At 38.7% G+C, this 15,313-nt stretch overlaps 1 protein-coding gene across 3 annotated transcripts in view; it reads right to left on the bottom strand.

Annotated features, from left to right (window-relative positions):
• Positions 1-906: 906 nt before the first annotated feature.
• The window catches only part of Jakmip2 (janus kinase and microtubule interacting protein 2), a 161,761-nt gene continuing 147,354 nt past the window's right edge, over positions 907-15,313 (bottom strand). For 2 of the 3 annotated variants that reach the window (XM_021150580.2, XM_029472123.1), the window contains 3 exons: positions 13,307-13,372; positions 10,330-10,400; positions 4,182-4,736 (listed from right to left, as the gene is read on the bottom strand). In XM_021150580.2, coding sequence (XP_021006239.1) covers positions 10,350-10,400; positions 13,307-13,372 — 117 coding nt within the window. In that variant the 3' untranslated portion in view covers positions 4,182-4,736; positions 10,330-10,349. Of the gene's footprint in view, positions 4,066-4,181; positions 4,737-10,329; positions 10,401-13,306; positions 13,373-15,313 lie in introns of those variants that run through there. The other variant, XM_029472122.1, reaches the window with a different exon arrangement.

Raw genomic sequence — 15,313 nt, forward strand, 5'->3', positions numbered from 1 at the left:
ATCATTTACTCTTCAGTGAGTTTAAGAGGACTTGACATTGTTTGTCTGCACCACTGCCACCCTGTAGGACTGTATATAACAAAGATTTCAGTACAAAAACAATTAGCAAAATAAAACCGCAAAGCTTCACTGAGTCAATTATGGGTTTGCCACACTAAAGTGGATGTAGTAAATTTCAATCCACTTTCCTGTACTGCCCCTTTATGTACGTCTCTTAAAATTCAATTTAAGAACTCGACTCAGGTTCTCCCAGCAATTAAAGATTTATTCAGGAGGAACTCAACTGATAAAAATCAGCGATGAAATAAGAACCCGCCTTGTTCAGTTCTGCAGTGACATCCTGAGGACCAACCCTTTTCTTCCATCATGGCAAGTCCTCCTGTAGATATGTCCAGAATCTAGTTCTTAGGAGTATTCTATATGAAAAGTATAAAGCAGTTGGGAATAAGGAAATCTTTGTCTTATGTCCATTTCCCCATCTAAACAGAAAGGGGGCTTGCATCCATCCTGGAAGCATGAGTTCATGGCATAAACAGTCATTTAAGACCTACTTGCATTACTGATACTTCACAAGTTCTATTTATGTAATTTTCCATATACTAGATCAAATTTAATCCCTAGAATTGTTAAATTACCAGGGCAAGGGTCTGGGGAGATACAGCTGTGTGCTGTCTAGAACGGTCAGGCACCTGTGCTGTCTGGAATGCCCAGGCACCTGGCTTCAACCTGTAGCACCAGTATAAAAAAGAAAATAAAAGGCAGGATGGAAGGGTGGAGGGAGAGAAGGCCGTGGAAGTGTCACAAATGTGATGTAGCTCTCAATCAACATAACTGAATCCTACAAATCTTATCCTGGTATACACAATGGTGTGTGTGTGTGTGTGTGTGTGTGTGTGTGTGTGTGTGTGTGATACAGAGAGTGAGAGAGAGAGAGAGCAGTATATATGTTTGTGTATTTCATTCCACTCTGACAAATAAAAAGGACACAACTATAGGTTTTAGTATTGAGTACACTGGTCATCTATTTTGATGTAACATCATAGAGATGGTCCAGTTATTTTTAAATATCAATACATAACCAACAGATGCTCTTTTTACAGTTTCCATGAAAATCCAGGCAAGTTAAAAATGATAAGCATCATTATAAAAGAAGGTGCTAATCAACTCCATTTACATTTTGAACATACAGATTTTATAGTGTGTTTCTAGAAAAAAAGTTATCAATAAATAGGCAGGAGAAAAAATGGGCAAGATTTATTTCAAGTAGAAAACAAAAAACAAAAGAAAACAAAACAGTTTGAAGTAAAATACCAAAGCACAAATGATTTGGCAAATTTTGTTTCTCCTATGGCAAGTAAAGACCCTTTCTGACCCCAGCGATGACCCATACCTTACAAGTTGGGAGGAATGATATACCTTTGTAAGAACTTACTGCTGAATTGAAGACAAAAAGCAAAACAAAGTGTATCCTTTTATTGCGAAAACCTTACTTTTCGCAAGAATTTAGCTGACATGACCTAAGTCAAGCAGGATGTGACAATGCTAGTGTAATTCTTCAACTGAAATAAAAGTTAGATGGCATTGAGAACAAGACGGTGGCATTACTAACCTCGTTCTGTTGAATGGTTATCATACAGAGTCTGTGCATTTCTTTAGTGGAAACCTCACTGTCCTGACAGGACTAAATAGGAGCTTTCACTTCTGTCAAATTACTTCAGTCAGATTCAAAGAGGTGACTACTTGGCTAAGGAAAAGTATTTAAATGTACTGTTATTGTGATAATTCCCTCCCAATTCTCCCCCTAGGTGTGTCTGGAAAGTACAGATATGGAAATTAAAAGAACAGAGTCGTTATTACCATATTTTTGAAAATGAGAAAAAGTGACACAGTAGGACTCTCCATTACTAATGGTACATTCTTTTGGCTATTCTGAACATCATATCCAAGGAAGCATTCATTTAGATAGAATCCATTCTCATGGATCCATGGATAAAGAAAACATACCCCTCCAAATTTTCCCAACACTGCTGTCGTTTGTAGCTATGTAATCTATCAGTAATATTTAAACTTCCATAGTCTAAATATTAGAGCATTCATTCTGAGGACTATGGCAAAAACCAGATAAAGATGTCATCATTGAGTTTATGATCTAGAGCAATTTCCTTGATATTCTGGATATTAAACAGAAAGAAAGCCTCCCCCTCCCCCAATCAAAGTTTCAGAGATGATCATTCAGGCAGTTGCAGCTCTTAGAAAGTTTGGTATGGGTTTTATGCCATTCGACTAACAGCCAGGGAAACACATGGTATATTACTAGCATTCATAATAATTTAGACGTATTTCTCTGATATGAAAATTTACCCACCATGTTTTTGATAGGGAAAGCAAAAGGAGAGAAGGAAGGGGTGTGTGGAGCAGATGAAGTATGCATTTTCTCAAGTGGGCCCCATAATAGTAGATGAAGTATAATTAAAGAGGTTAACAAGCCATTTGTGTATTTTCATCCAGGACTGAGTTAGCTGGGTGGCCAGCATAGTAGAATTACCCTGTTTCACATCAACTGCACAATGAACCTGCTAATCACTGGGATATGGGACTTACCTTCGTTGTACATAGTCTCCATTAGGATAGTTCTGACTTTTTAAGTGTTTGCATTAGGACACATCATCTGACATTCCTTGAAAAAAAATAAGTGGCTTTCTGTTCTTGCCAATCCATGGTTGCATGGTTGACTCTCCTGTGATGATGGCAGGATTTTGATTAGTGGCATGTTATGCAATCAAGAGAGCAAAGGAGGTGCTTAGCATTGAGCATATTCTCCATCTTTCTCAATAGTACGAGTCAATCTATTTACTATAGATGATTTAACATTGTGGTTTTTGAATCTCATAATTTATTGCTAATAACATCCTAGGTAGCTTGATGGGGAAGCTTCAGTGTTGCTATGTTGTTGGAATCAAACTCAGGAACTGTTTCGTTATACAGAGAAGTCAAATAATACAGCATTTATAACAGTTACAAAGCACTTTGTGCTACCTTAAGCACCTCTTGTTCCAGAATTGCAAACAAATCTTATGAAAAAAAAATCAAAACATTTAACCCCCATTTTGCAGATGAGGAAACTGAGGCACAGAGAGGTTCAGTGACGGGGCCAAACAGTTGGGTCAGCATTAAATACAAGGACAAAAATGTGGGACCCCAGGATTCTGTTTTGTCTTGAAGACTCTTCAGTTGCTCTGGCTTTGAACGTGCCAGTGTTAAAACTGAAGAAGAATATATTCAATTCACATATGGAATTATTTGTGTAGCATTTCATAGAAAGGGTTTCTGGCTCCCTACACATGTTCTCTATGCATGGGAATTCTAACCCCGGAAAGAAAACATTGAATATTTGAAAAAATTGAGGTTGCCTTGTTATCTCTACAGTTAAGGAGGTGTAAAATCAGCTTTCCAGGAGGATATATTTACTGTCATTGTTGAATCCAAGACTCAGTAATATGTGACTTAGGAAAAGGATCAGTTGTCTATCTGCCTGTGGTAGATAACCACCTTGTCAGTATTGTCTATAAAAAGTAGAGCCATCTTATTGGAGACAGCTAACTCAGAAAATAACGCTATTGTTCTAAGTGACAAGAGTTCAGGTTGCTCTGGGTATAACGGGATACTCAATATCCACAGCTCTCTGGCAAACCCCACAGTCTGTCGTCGGGTCATCATCACTTCTGTGAGGTTTTCACACAAGTTGGATAGATAGCATATACGTCGGCAGGCAATTTCAACTTGAAACTGGAGGATGCAGAATTGCTCTCTGGGCCTAGTTCCCTATAGATCTTGACAGAGCTAAGTCGGGGAGTTTGTGACTTCTGAGTGTAATCAGAAGTTGAAAGTGTAATCACCACTTTCAATACGGATGAGACCAGTCCATCCATGGTAGAGAAATGCAGGTGTGTGATACGAAGCGAGGAAGCAGAGATTTCCAATTCCATTCCATGTTACACTCCCCAGAGTACCTTGGCTCGGTTGCTTGTAGCGTAACGGGGTTCCACTTCTCATCCCCAACTCCACCTTTTGGAGAAACAAAATGGAGAGCATTTTTCTTCCCTCCTCATCACAGATGTCTCTGTTCCTGAGTTTAAAACAATCATAAAGACAGTAAAGGAAATCCCTGTAGTAAGAAACCAGACTTTTCAAAGGAAACATTTTATTGTAAATAGTTCCTCATAGGTATTATTCCTCGTGCTTCATTACCCGCCCACCCTTGGGTTTTTTTTTTTTTTTTTCACTTTTGTTTGTTTTGTTTTTTTAAAATGATGTTTATTTTCAGGAATAGTGTTTCCATGGGGTGTGGTGTTACATTAAAATGACACCCCCCTGCACAGCAGGAGTTGAATGTTTCATTGTAACTTTGGTTCCATGCCCAAGACACATCTTCTCTTGATCTGCTGAAACTGGTTCCACGGCTGAAATTCTTCTTCACACAATATATGTTTATAGTTCTCTTCTTCTGGTTTGACATACACATGTTTCATTAAATGCAGCATATAATGTAGAATTTTCAACAGGGTCATTATAAACTGTCAAGTAAGAAACCTTGAATAATGGCTTTAAAGCACAGTCTTGGCTACAGGGTAACTCTTAGCTTTTGATTTCCCTTACATCGGTGTAAACAATTTTGCCATCTTTGAAGGTTTAAAAGCATTTGCCTTCTGAGGGTATGATCCGAGTTCTTGATTTTTCTATAAGATAGAGGAAAAGAACTTATCAGCCATCATTTGTACTAACAGCTAACCAGAAGAAAAGCAAACTCTTATACAAGGCCAGGTTTTGCTTAGTGTCTGGCATGAGAACCAAACCAAATATGTTAGCTATTATCATTATTGCCAGATATTATTTTAAAAGCTACTTCACCTACAACTTTTTGTGACCTACTTTTAAGTCACACTTTCTCTTCTATAGTTATAACTGCTAGCATGTTTCCTCATGCTAGAAGAACCGCCTGAGGACTCTGCAGGAAGACTTCTTTACTGGCTGAGATGTCCCTGATACTGAGCTGTGGCCACGGGGCTTTTCCTAATTAAGTGCTGCTGTCTGTATTTCCACTTGAATATAATTCTCCTTTATAAGGTTCTGTATTCCAATGAAAGCCAGAGAAGTCACAAGAGGGCAGCCTGCCCTGCTTTACTTAATGACATGGATGGAGAAAAGCCTTCCTTTGTTTGTTGTAGTATCAAGTTATTCAGCTTTTCTAAGAAGCAATCTTTTCATCTAAATAAAAAAATGAAGATACCATTTCTATGGAAAGACTATGCTATTGCCCTAGAAATGTAGACCAAGATATAAATTGATAGAAAAGATATATAGACCAATCATGTTTTCATATCACCACATAGAGGCATAGGAAGCAGAAAAAAAATCCTGCTGTAAGTACAAGTTAGACATATTTGTAATGTGTTTTTGTGGGAACATTTTGCTCTAATGTCTCAGTTAGATAAGGACAGAGATGGATAGTCAGAGAGTAGACTCCGGGGAAGATATACAATGAATGAGGGGAGGTGAGATTATGATGGGAGAGGAAGGTCAGTGAAGACAAGTGGGTAGGTAAGAGTACTTGCTGCATAAACCTGATGAGCTGAGTTAGGAGTCCATAAACCCATAAAAAAAAAACTGAATGTTGTGGCTCCTACATGCAACCCTAATACTCATGATATGATATGGGAGATGGAAGCAGAATTATCTGGAATCTCACAGATACATAGAACAGTCTGGAATACATAGAACAGCAGCAGCAGTAGCAGGAGATAGAGATATACATAGATAGATAGATAGATAGATAGATAGATAGATAGATAGATAGATAGATAGACAGACAGTCAGATAGATAGATAGATAGATAGATAGATAGATAGATAGATAGATAGATAGATAGATAGATAGATAGATATAGATGATAGATAGATAGACAGAGAGAGACTTTGCCTCATCAAAAATGGAAGGAATGTACACACATGAGTGAATACAAAAATAGACAAATAAAAGAGAATACACTGGTGGGGGGGGTGTTTCCAAGAGGCATAAAGAGACTGGTGATGTGTACCCAGGAGAAGACTGGCTTTCTGTATACATAATTCTTTCTCTTCCCTTATTTTTTAAAAGGAGAGAATTGTAGTGGAATGACAGAGTCAAAATGGGGGCAGAAGGGTCATTATCTCTGCTTATGCTTCAACGAAGGATAACCTAGGCAAGAGGCTGCAGGCTGTAGCGCCACTGATGGGAGCCAGACCAAGAACAACAGTGGAGAAGGTTGGTTCTCAGACAGGCTGAGACTAGTACTACCATACAGTAACCCTTCACAGTTAGCCAGATAGCACTTGTAGATGTAGTTAACACATGTTAGTTTTCAAACCAGTTAGTGTATAAGTAATTGCCTAGTCTTTTGAAGTTCTACAAATTAAGGGGTATCTTTAAAGGAATTTGTTATTGCTATTGTGAGGACAGCTTCATTAAACCAGAATGATTTCAGTTATCTAGAATCACAATGTGGGTCACAGGGGTTCTTCTGAGCAAGTACTTACGAGTGCTGGGCATCCCTTCCTTCATGAGACACACAAGCTGCTGCTATGACTGTAAAATCCTACATGCCACTAGGCTCTGAATCAAGAGCATGGCATTTCTGATTTGGGACTTTAGCATCTTTAAAGATTTTTTTTTTATTGACTCCTAAAGAATTTCACATAATATATTTCGACAATGTTCATTTTCATCCCTCAATTCCTAGTCTTACCTCAACAACATTCATTCTCAGGTGTCCTTTTAAACCCACTGAGTCCAGTTTGTTCTGCTCTTGCATAGTGGCTTTCCAGTAGAGCATGGTTGACCTACCCAGGACCACACCCTCAAAGCAAACTGCCTCTCTTCAAGCAGCTAGCATCGGCCAAAGCCTGTATATCCCAAAGGCACCACTGTTTAACCAATCACACCATTTGGAGACCTAGGGATTACTCTCACACTTTCCATTTCCTTAGCTCAAATCAGTTATCATACAATACATTCATGTGATATTTAACAAAGGATAGCCATCATTATCTCTGTTTTACTGAAAAAGAAAATGCCATGGAGGTTTGTTAAGTAATTGATCCATGGGAGTTTGGATGTGGAAATATACAAGGCTGAATGAAAACTGATTGAAACCAGACGGTAGAAGTTTCTTTGAGATTTTCTACTGACAAGGGAGGTAATATCTTCATGGGCTGGATTATTTTCCCATAAAATGGCCAAGGGAATGAAGTAGGTTCTTTTTGCCTTCTATTTCCTCTCTTGTATGGGGCCGGACATACTGTCTCTTACAGAACGTACAACAGTCTGTCTGTCATCTTTGAAGCAGAGACCAAGACTTCACCAGATACAGACCATGCCAATGCTTTGATGAAGACTTTTTAACCTTCATGCTGTGAAAAAGAACTCATTAATATTCATAAATCACCCAGTATTGGGAAGTTTTTTTGTTTGTTTTAAATGGGATGTACACCCAAAAAATAATAAAGTGTAACAAGAAAATTAGCATTTACTTCACAGGGCTGTTATTAGTATTAAAATATGGCTTTGAACCCCCATCACATCCCCTTTTTGGCTGGAGCTAGAGACTGAAATCATATATATATATGAAATCATATATATATATATATATATATATATGATTTCACTTATAGTACTGCTCAAAGAAAACATGCATGAATATGAATCACTTTGTTTTAAACATTACATATATTCATATGTAAATTTATGTTTATGAACAATATATTTTGACTCAAAATATACAAAATCACCTTTAGTGTGCTTTTATTATCTATGAACAATCTGGTCACTCTCCCCCCTCCTATCCTTATATAGATGCTTTGTAGGCATAGATAACATCACTTAGTTTTTAGTAGTGTTGTATTTTCATAAATTAATTCAGATACGATTATTTTTTGAAAAGAAGTAACTTTCTGTTTGGATTTAGGGTATGATCTGCTTGGAAATACTGAAAGTTATACTTTCATTATTTGTATAAGAAAGTAAACAGATGTAAAAACAAACTTTAAAAGTAGAAAGAATGGGAAATTATTTAATTATTTTGCTGGCAATTTGTTAAGTACTTTTCATGCGTGACATTACTTAATTCTCTCAACACATCACCAAACTGAAGGAAAACACTTAAGGGCTTATGTAAATTTAATACATTGTCTCTTGTCACATTTACATTCAATGGCAGAAGAATTCATACTATGACTTCTGTAATTCTCAGCTGTAACTAAAAACCACTCTCACATTCTCTGGATACATTTTACACTGACCAGGGTTATTGTCCCATTCATTTGCTATTGTATTTTCACATTAGTCTTTCGTTTCAGAGAGAATGAATGATTAAACTTCAGTTGTTTGCCTTTTGGAAGCACACATCCAATCTTGAACATTCCTAAGAAACTTCCAAAAACTTAGCAAAAACCATGGAGATGACACAGCATGATTTCACAAGCCAATGGCTGCGTGACAGCAGTAGAGGCTGTGCCTGTGTGAATGGATGTGCAGGTCCTTCAAGATGAACTAGAGTCGCCCTGCTTTTGCTCGTTAAATCTGCCCATAGGGTGAAGCACGTGAGTGCAGACCCTACTCCACCAAGTCCAACTGTGTGTTAGCAGACAGGCACCTGATGCCAGTTTTCTGATCATAAAACAGGCATAAAAGTGATACCTTGTAGAGTGGTTGGTGAGGATTGCAAGTATTGTTGCTCAGACTAACTGGCAGGACATGACAGTGTGAGTGCTAGTGATGCTGGAGGTCCCTTTCTTTCCACCTGTATTTGTCTGTTTGTCTTTTCTAAGTTAATATGTAGCATTGGCTATTGATTGATTGATTTATTTTTTTTTTTTTTTTTTGAGACAGGGTTTCTCTGTGTAGCCCTGGCTGACCTGGAACTCACTTTGTAGACCAGACTGGCCTCAAACTCAGAAATCCGCCTGCCTCTGCCTCCCGAGTGCTAGGATTAAAGGCGTGCGCCACCACCACCCATCTAGCTCTTTATTTATTGCATATCCTCTGCTTATTTTGAGGAGGAACTGTTTTCGGACACTCTGGCCCCATTACCGCCTTACTACATCCTGCTTCCTCATCCTTCTTCCTTTACATGTCATGTTCTCCCTCTATTTACGAGGCTCAGTCTCCTCAGGGTATGGGCAAAATTATTGCCAGAAAATGAATAGTTTTCAAACTATAAGGAAAAATCTTTTAGAAGAAGAAATAAAGCCAGAGGGTTGATAATCAAAGAGCATAAACTTTCTGAGCCTTTTTCTTTGACTCTCCTAAGGTCAGGTCATGCTAAAGCCTTCTTAGCTGTGTGTTATGCAGGGACTCAGTGAAGTTAACATTCATGGGGAGGGAAAGTGTGTCTCTTCTATTTTTTTTCTGCTTTTTATGAAAAAAAAAACCAACAACTAATATGAAGCCTAGAAAGGAACTCTGGATAATGTAACTTCATGAGTTAATCATAGTCAAAAGTGGTCCATAGAGGGTATATTTAGAGTGGCAGGGGAACCCCTTTGTAAGCAGTAGTTTTCAGATCTGTAGTTTCCATTGTTGACTGGGCACCAGAACAGTCTGCCTTGCTGTGAAGTGCAGACCAATCTCTGCTCTCTTTCATTCCCACCTTCGATCAACTGTTTTGAGCTCAAGTGGTCTCATTCAGGAAGCCCATGATAAGGCTTTGGTGTGTTATTTTCAGCAGCAAGAACCGTGAGCTAGAATTGTTGATGCCTGTGCTCACCTGACAGGGGCTTGGCAGTGGCCATCATAAGACTTCACTTCCCCCTTTGAATTGATGTGTTATAAAGGATCTCGTTGCATAACAAAATCCAAGTTCACTTACTATCTTGCTTCCTGACTTCTGATGTGGAAAGATTGGGACAGGGTTGTAATAGTGGTAATGACCAACTTATCTGAGTCTTGGAATCAGCATTTTTAAGCTGGAGAAATACTAAAGAGACAGTGATATTTTTCTCAGTTGGTAGATAGAGACACAACACCTTCTGTGTGATGGACAGCCACAATGAGAACACTAAGATTCATAGACACTGCAACTTCTCAGGGTAATAAGATTAAAGGGAACACATCCATTTTACACCATGTGACTTTAAGTTTTAAAAAACAGCCAACTGGATTGGACCCACTTTCCATTTTATGATTGGCTAAACCATTTAGTTTTGGGGGAAAACAATCACGATGCAATAACAACATGTAACATAGTCCTTATCACCACCTCCTAGAGCCTTATTGTTGGGATAAATGGAATCTTACCTTTAAGAGGCACCTTGACATCAAGGCCATAGAATGAAGGCAAGAGAGAAGAACAAGAATAGAAACAGAAACTGCAGAAGAAAAAGAAGGAGATTATGTAAATGTGAACTTGTCTCAGCCATCCAAGTAGCACAAAGCCTCAGCTTTGCCACATTGCCTCATTGCAAACACTACACAATCATTCACCTGTTGCCAAAGCCGTGTCTCTAACTCTCGTACATACACTTTAGGGTTAATGGCAAGGGAGTCTCACAGGTAATTGCCCTTGGTATTTGGCTCCAAATTTTATAGATGATAAAAAGTAAGCACAGAGTGGTAATTAGAAATCTAACTTCATACATTCTTGGGTACACAGAGAGCCAGAGTCCAGATATCCTGAGTTGTACTTTACTGTGTATGTTATTTCTTTTACAGGGATGGGAAGGTACTTCAAAAATATAACTAGAGATCTATGCTTGTAAAGCCCTTAGTTAATGTGACAGATTTTGAGACCATGACCCAGCAGGAAGAATATTAAGGAGTTGTGTGGTGGATCACCCTGAGTAGAACACACCTGAGAAGATGGGACACTATTTGGAATTAAACAGGAATAACAAGTACAAATTGGGATATTCTATACAATTTTGAAAGCACGTTCCTCCTACTTATATGGAAGTTACTTCTATATCAACGGGTATTTTAGATAATGAAAGAGTGATATTCCAGCTGTCCTCATTTTGCAACAGAGCTCTTCATATGTGACTAGTAAATAGTCTAATTTGATCTCTTTACCAAAATTCTTCACTAGAAAGTAGAAGATTAGATGAATAAATTCATGCTTATGAAGTTCTGAAATAAAATCAACAATGTATTAATTATGAAATGTTATAGGCCAGGAATGTTTTCAAATGCGGATTCCCTTGGTGGTCTACTTGTCCATTATGCCATGCTAGGAATGTTCTATGAATACAGCGTGTTGGAATAGGACTATTTGCATAATGCCATCATTGGCACCTCCTATAATGTTTTTGCAACATTATTACAACTAAGTTATAAGAATAATATGCTGAAAGCTATGCATTGATGATTTTTTACTTATTTTTCTATTTACTTATGTTATTATTTATAAATCATGCTGATATTTTGTATTTATAAGTTCATGACTTGTTCTAGTAAATGAAACTTTGTCCTTTTAAAAGGAATTTCCTTTATGGTTTTCATCCTGTTTTGGTTTTTTGGTTTGGTCTTTTGAGACAGGGATTATTTATATAACTTCCCTGGCTGTCCTGGAACTCACTTTGTAGACTAGGATAGCCTTAAACTCACAAAGATCTTCCTGCCTCTACCTCATGAGGGCTGAGATAAGAGCCCAAGCCTGCCTTTTAAAGAGTATTCTTGAAAATACACACAGAACAATAAGACTGGAGAGTGAGGGTGAATGGGAGGCTTCTCGCTGTTCCTTCAAGGAGAAGGTTGAGCTGAGCGTGAAGAGATGACTGTTTCAACATTCTTAGTTCCTTCAGTGCAGCGGGACCTAGAGTTGGCCACACTATTTTCTTTAGACTGCTTATATAATCTTGGGCAAGATGTTTCCTTCCTTTGATGCATTGCTTATTACATAAATAAAAGGGGTCATAACATCTGCTGTGTCTCCCTCATGGAATACCTATATGAAGCCATGGAAATAACAACAGAGGAAGTACACTGTGTACGTGAACTGCTGTGCACAGTTGAGGATGTTTGCTTGGTTTGTTGATAACTTCTGATTCTCACCAACTGTAATACATAGAAAAGAGCCACCATAGCCCAGCAGGGACACTGTGTGCAATCTGCATAGGCTTTCAAAAAGGAAGAGTGTGCTGCCACAAAGGACTCTTAGCTGTTTTAGGCTGGAGGGCAAGAGGGATTGAGGCCAAGGGAGCAGGACACCCAGTGTGAGCCTCATCTCCCATTCTTCCTCCTCTCAAGAGCCACCTGGCTTGTTATTTAAGTAGCTCAGTTCGCAACCTTAAGACAATATTCAATACCAATTGATACATCACTTCATTGTCACAAATGTCTAAGAAGTTTGGGTCTATAAATATTATAGAACAAAATGACTGTGCAACATTCTTATTAAATGTTGACAGCTAGTGGCAACCCTAATAGTCTTACTCTGCTTCTGAAGTAATCCTCCCCTTGGGGGTGATACAGCTTCTTGGGGGTGATCGCACTGACCTTTCTGACTCACATATATGAACCACACTACTCATGCATTTTGGGAGGCACACAGTTCTCATAGTCTCGGGAATGGCAGACTGTTTGCTGCTGTCTTCTTGAATCCCATGGAAGCTGCTACCAAACAGCCTATTTCAATTCCGGGGGTTTGGGTAGTTCCTTCCAGACAGGGAGAAAGGTATATAGGAAAGACCCTCTCCATGCTTTCTACATTCCCAGCAGAATGCTCCTCGTCTATCAGGTAGGACAGGTCTTCGTGCAAGACTGAGCCATTTCTCTTCCATCAACACACAATCTTTCCATGTTCCTGGTTTAGAGTACCATTATTTATTTTTGCCCAAGTATAGACTCTCTTGGAAGAAATTTCTCTTTCTAACTACAGTGGAAAATGGCAGGCACACTTATTGCTATCAGTCGAGGTTTCTGAACTAATTGCTGAAGCCCGGAGATGAAAGGAGTTTTTATAAATAATGGGAAAAAATTTTAAGGTACTAAAATATCTTTGAAAGAAAAAGCAAATTAAAGTAAGCTTTAAAAGTATTGGAAATTAAGATGAGAAGGGTTGAGAAAGGAATCAAAATCACACATAGCAAAAATTCCAAGGTTGCTGATGGGACAACCTTGCCCCAAATCCTGGTGTTCAGCTAAAGGTGGGCACTGCTCTCTCTGTACCTACATCTGCCTGTTCCAGACACAGGAGCCAAGAAGAAAGGCAGAGTACAGAGGCAAGATCAGCACCACCTTAAGATTAAACAAAGGATATACTGAGTTTAATGAATACCTTTTCTTCTAGGTCCTTTATCTGTCGCTTTTGGATGTCTGTTTTATCTTCTAGGTCACGGATTCTCTGAATAAAATGGAGAAAAACAAGCAAACTAGATGTTAGGTTGTAGAGAAAATGCTCACCAAACAAAACACCACTTTCTATGAAAACATTTGTTAGGTCCCAGTAAATGGAAATAGCACATATTAACGTTATCTCATCTATAGGGTTTCTGCATGTTCCAAAGCTGATCCAGACTTGTGGTGGGAAATTATTGTCATGGATAATACTTTTGAACAGAGTATTCTCTGACTGTTTTGGTTTAGATCTTATGCGACTTCCCAAGAAACACATGCTATACAGGCTTGGTTATCAGCCTGTATAGCTGATGGGAACTGGAGACCCTTTACGAGGTAGGGTTTTGTGGAAGGCAGTCAGGGCACCGGCCATCCCCTTAGGGTATCAGGACCTTGACTGCTTTCTTTTCTTTACTTTCCAGCTGCCACAGGGTAAGCCACTTTGTTCCAACTTCTGCTACTTCCATGATGAAGCACTAGTGCATGATAAAGCAGAGCATGCCTTGCTCCCTGCTGTCCCAAAACAAGGAGCCAGCTGTGACCACGATCAAGAATTTCTGCAAGCATGAGCATGAATGAGATTATCTTGGATTTAATTGGTTTTCTCTGGAATCTCGTCACAGTAACAGGCCACTAACAGCCCACCCCCTCTTACCCCATGCAGAGGCCTAGCCAAGATGAGAGGTGTGTATTCCACTGCACTGCCTCTGGACTTGGCCAGATTGCTTTGGGCCCTGAGGAACTGTGAATTGATAAGAGATGTGTAAAGAGAGCAGTATTGTCCTAGAACTAGTGAGGTGACTACCCTTGCCAACCCTTTGGACTGATTGATATTTTTGTTGATTATTTGCACAATAAAAATGGCTAAAGCTGACTGTGCAATAGCAGACAACCACATGCTTTTTGTTGGTCTTTCTTGTCTTCCCTTGCCTTAGCCCTCCTTGGAGTTGGAATTTCCTCACAGAACATGATTTACCAATTCACAAATGACAGGAGAGAGTACAATTTAACCTAACTTCTCAGAAGTAAGCTGATAAGCTGGGGGATGAAACTTTAGTAATGAAATAGCACAGTAATCAAGAATGTATAAAAGCCCATGCAACCACATCCCACACACTGGAACAACAAAGCTTTCCATAGACAACTGTTTGGAAATAAGTCTTCACAATTCCTCTTGGCAACCTTCAGGCTTTTGGTCCCCACGTGTATTGGGATGAACAGTAATCTTGTTATTTAATGACCACCCTTTGCAGGGACTAAAACAGTGAACTGGCCCTTCACTTAGAAGTCTACTAGAATGATAACATATATAGAAGGTTTTATAAGGCAATGTGGGAACAAAAAAAGAGAAGATGTAAAAAAAATATTTCAACTTGGAAATCAAGTCTCCTCTCTAAAAAAGTAGAGCTCTACTGAAGGTAATTTCCACCCTCTCCTGGAGGCAGGGTGCATTTGGTAATGTCTTAGAATTTTTCAAATTAGTTCATATACTTATTTTCTAATGCATAATCACCTCACATTTTAATATAGTAGCAAATTTGTGTACCTATCACCAGAACCTAATTGGGTAAATATTTCTTACTGTCATAACTGAGGATGTGTACCGATGGCATCTGCTGGGTCTAAGTCAAAAGAGAAGCTCAATATCCTACATGGCAGGAGGCATCCTTCCACTCCAAAGACTTAAGGATGATCTGATGGTCTGTTTTAGTAGTGTCAGATCGAGAAACCCTACTGTCAAAGAAAGGAGGTGAGATATGTTCTCTCGCTATCCTCTTGAAATGTCAGCGTTAATGAATGATAGAGATCCAGATGAGCCTGGAATAACAGTGGCACCTACATATGTGATGTGTACCCCTGTGTGTACTTCAGTGGTACTGCATATACCTATAATAATATTATATTGCATTATATTATATGATTGTGCTATACCATAAAACAATAAATG

Source organism: Mus caroli, chromosome 18 (genome assembly GCF_900094665.2).
Source record: "Mus caroli chromosome 18, CAROLI_EIJ_v1.1, whole genome shotgun sequence".
NCBI lineage: Eukaryota > Metazoa > Chordata > Mammalia > Rodentia > Muridae > Mus > Mus caroli.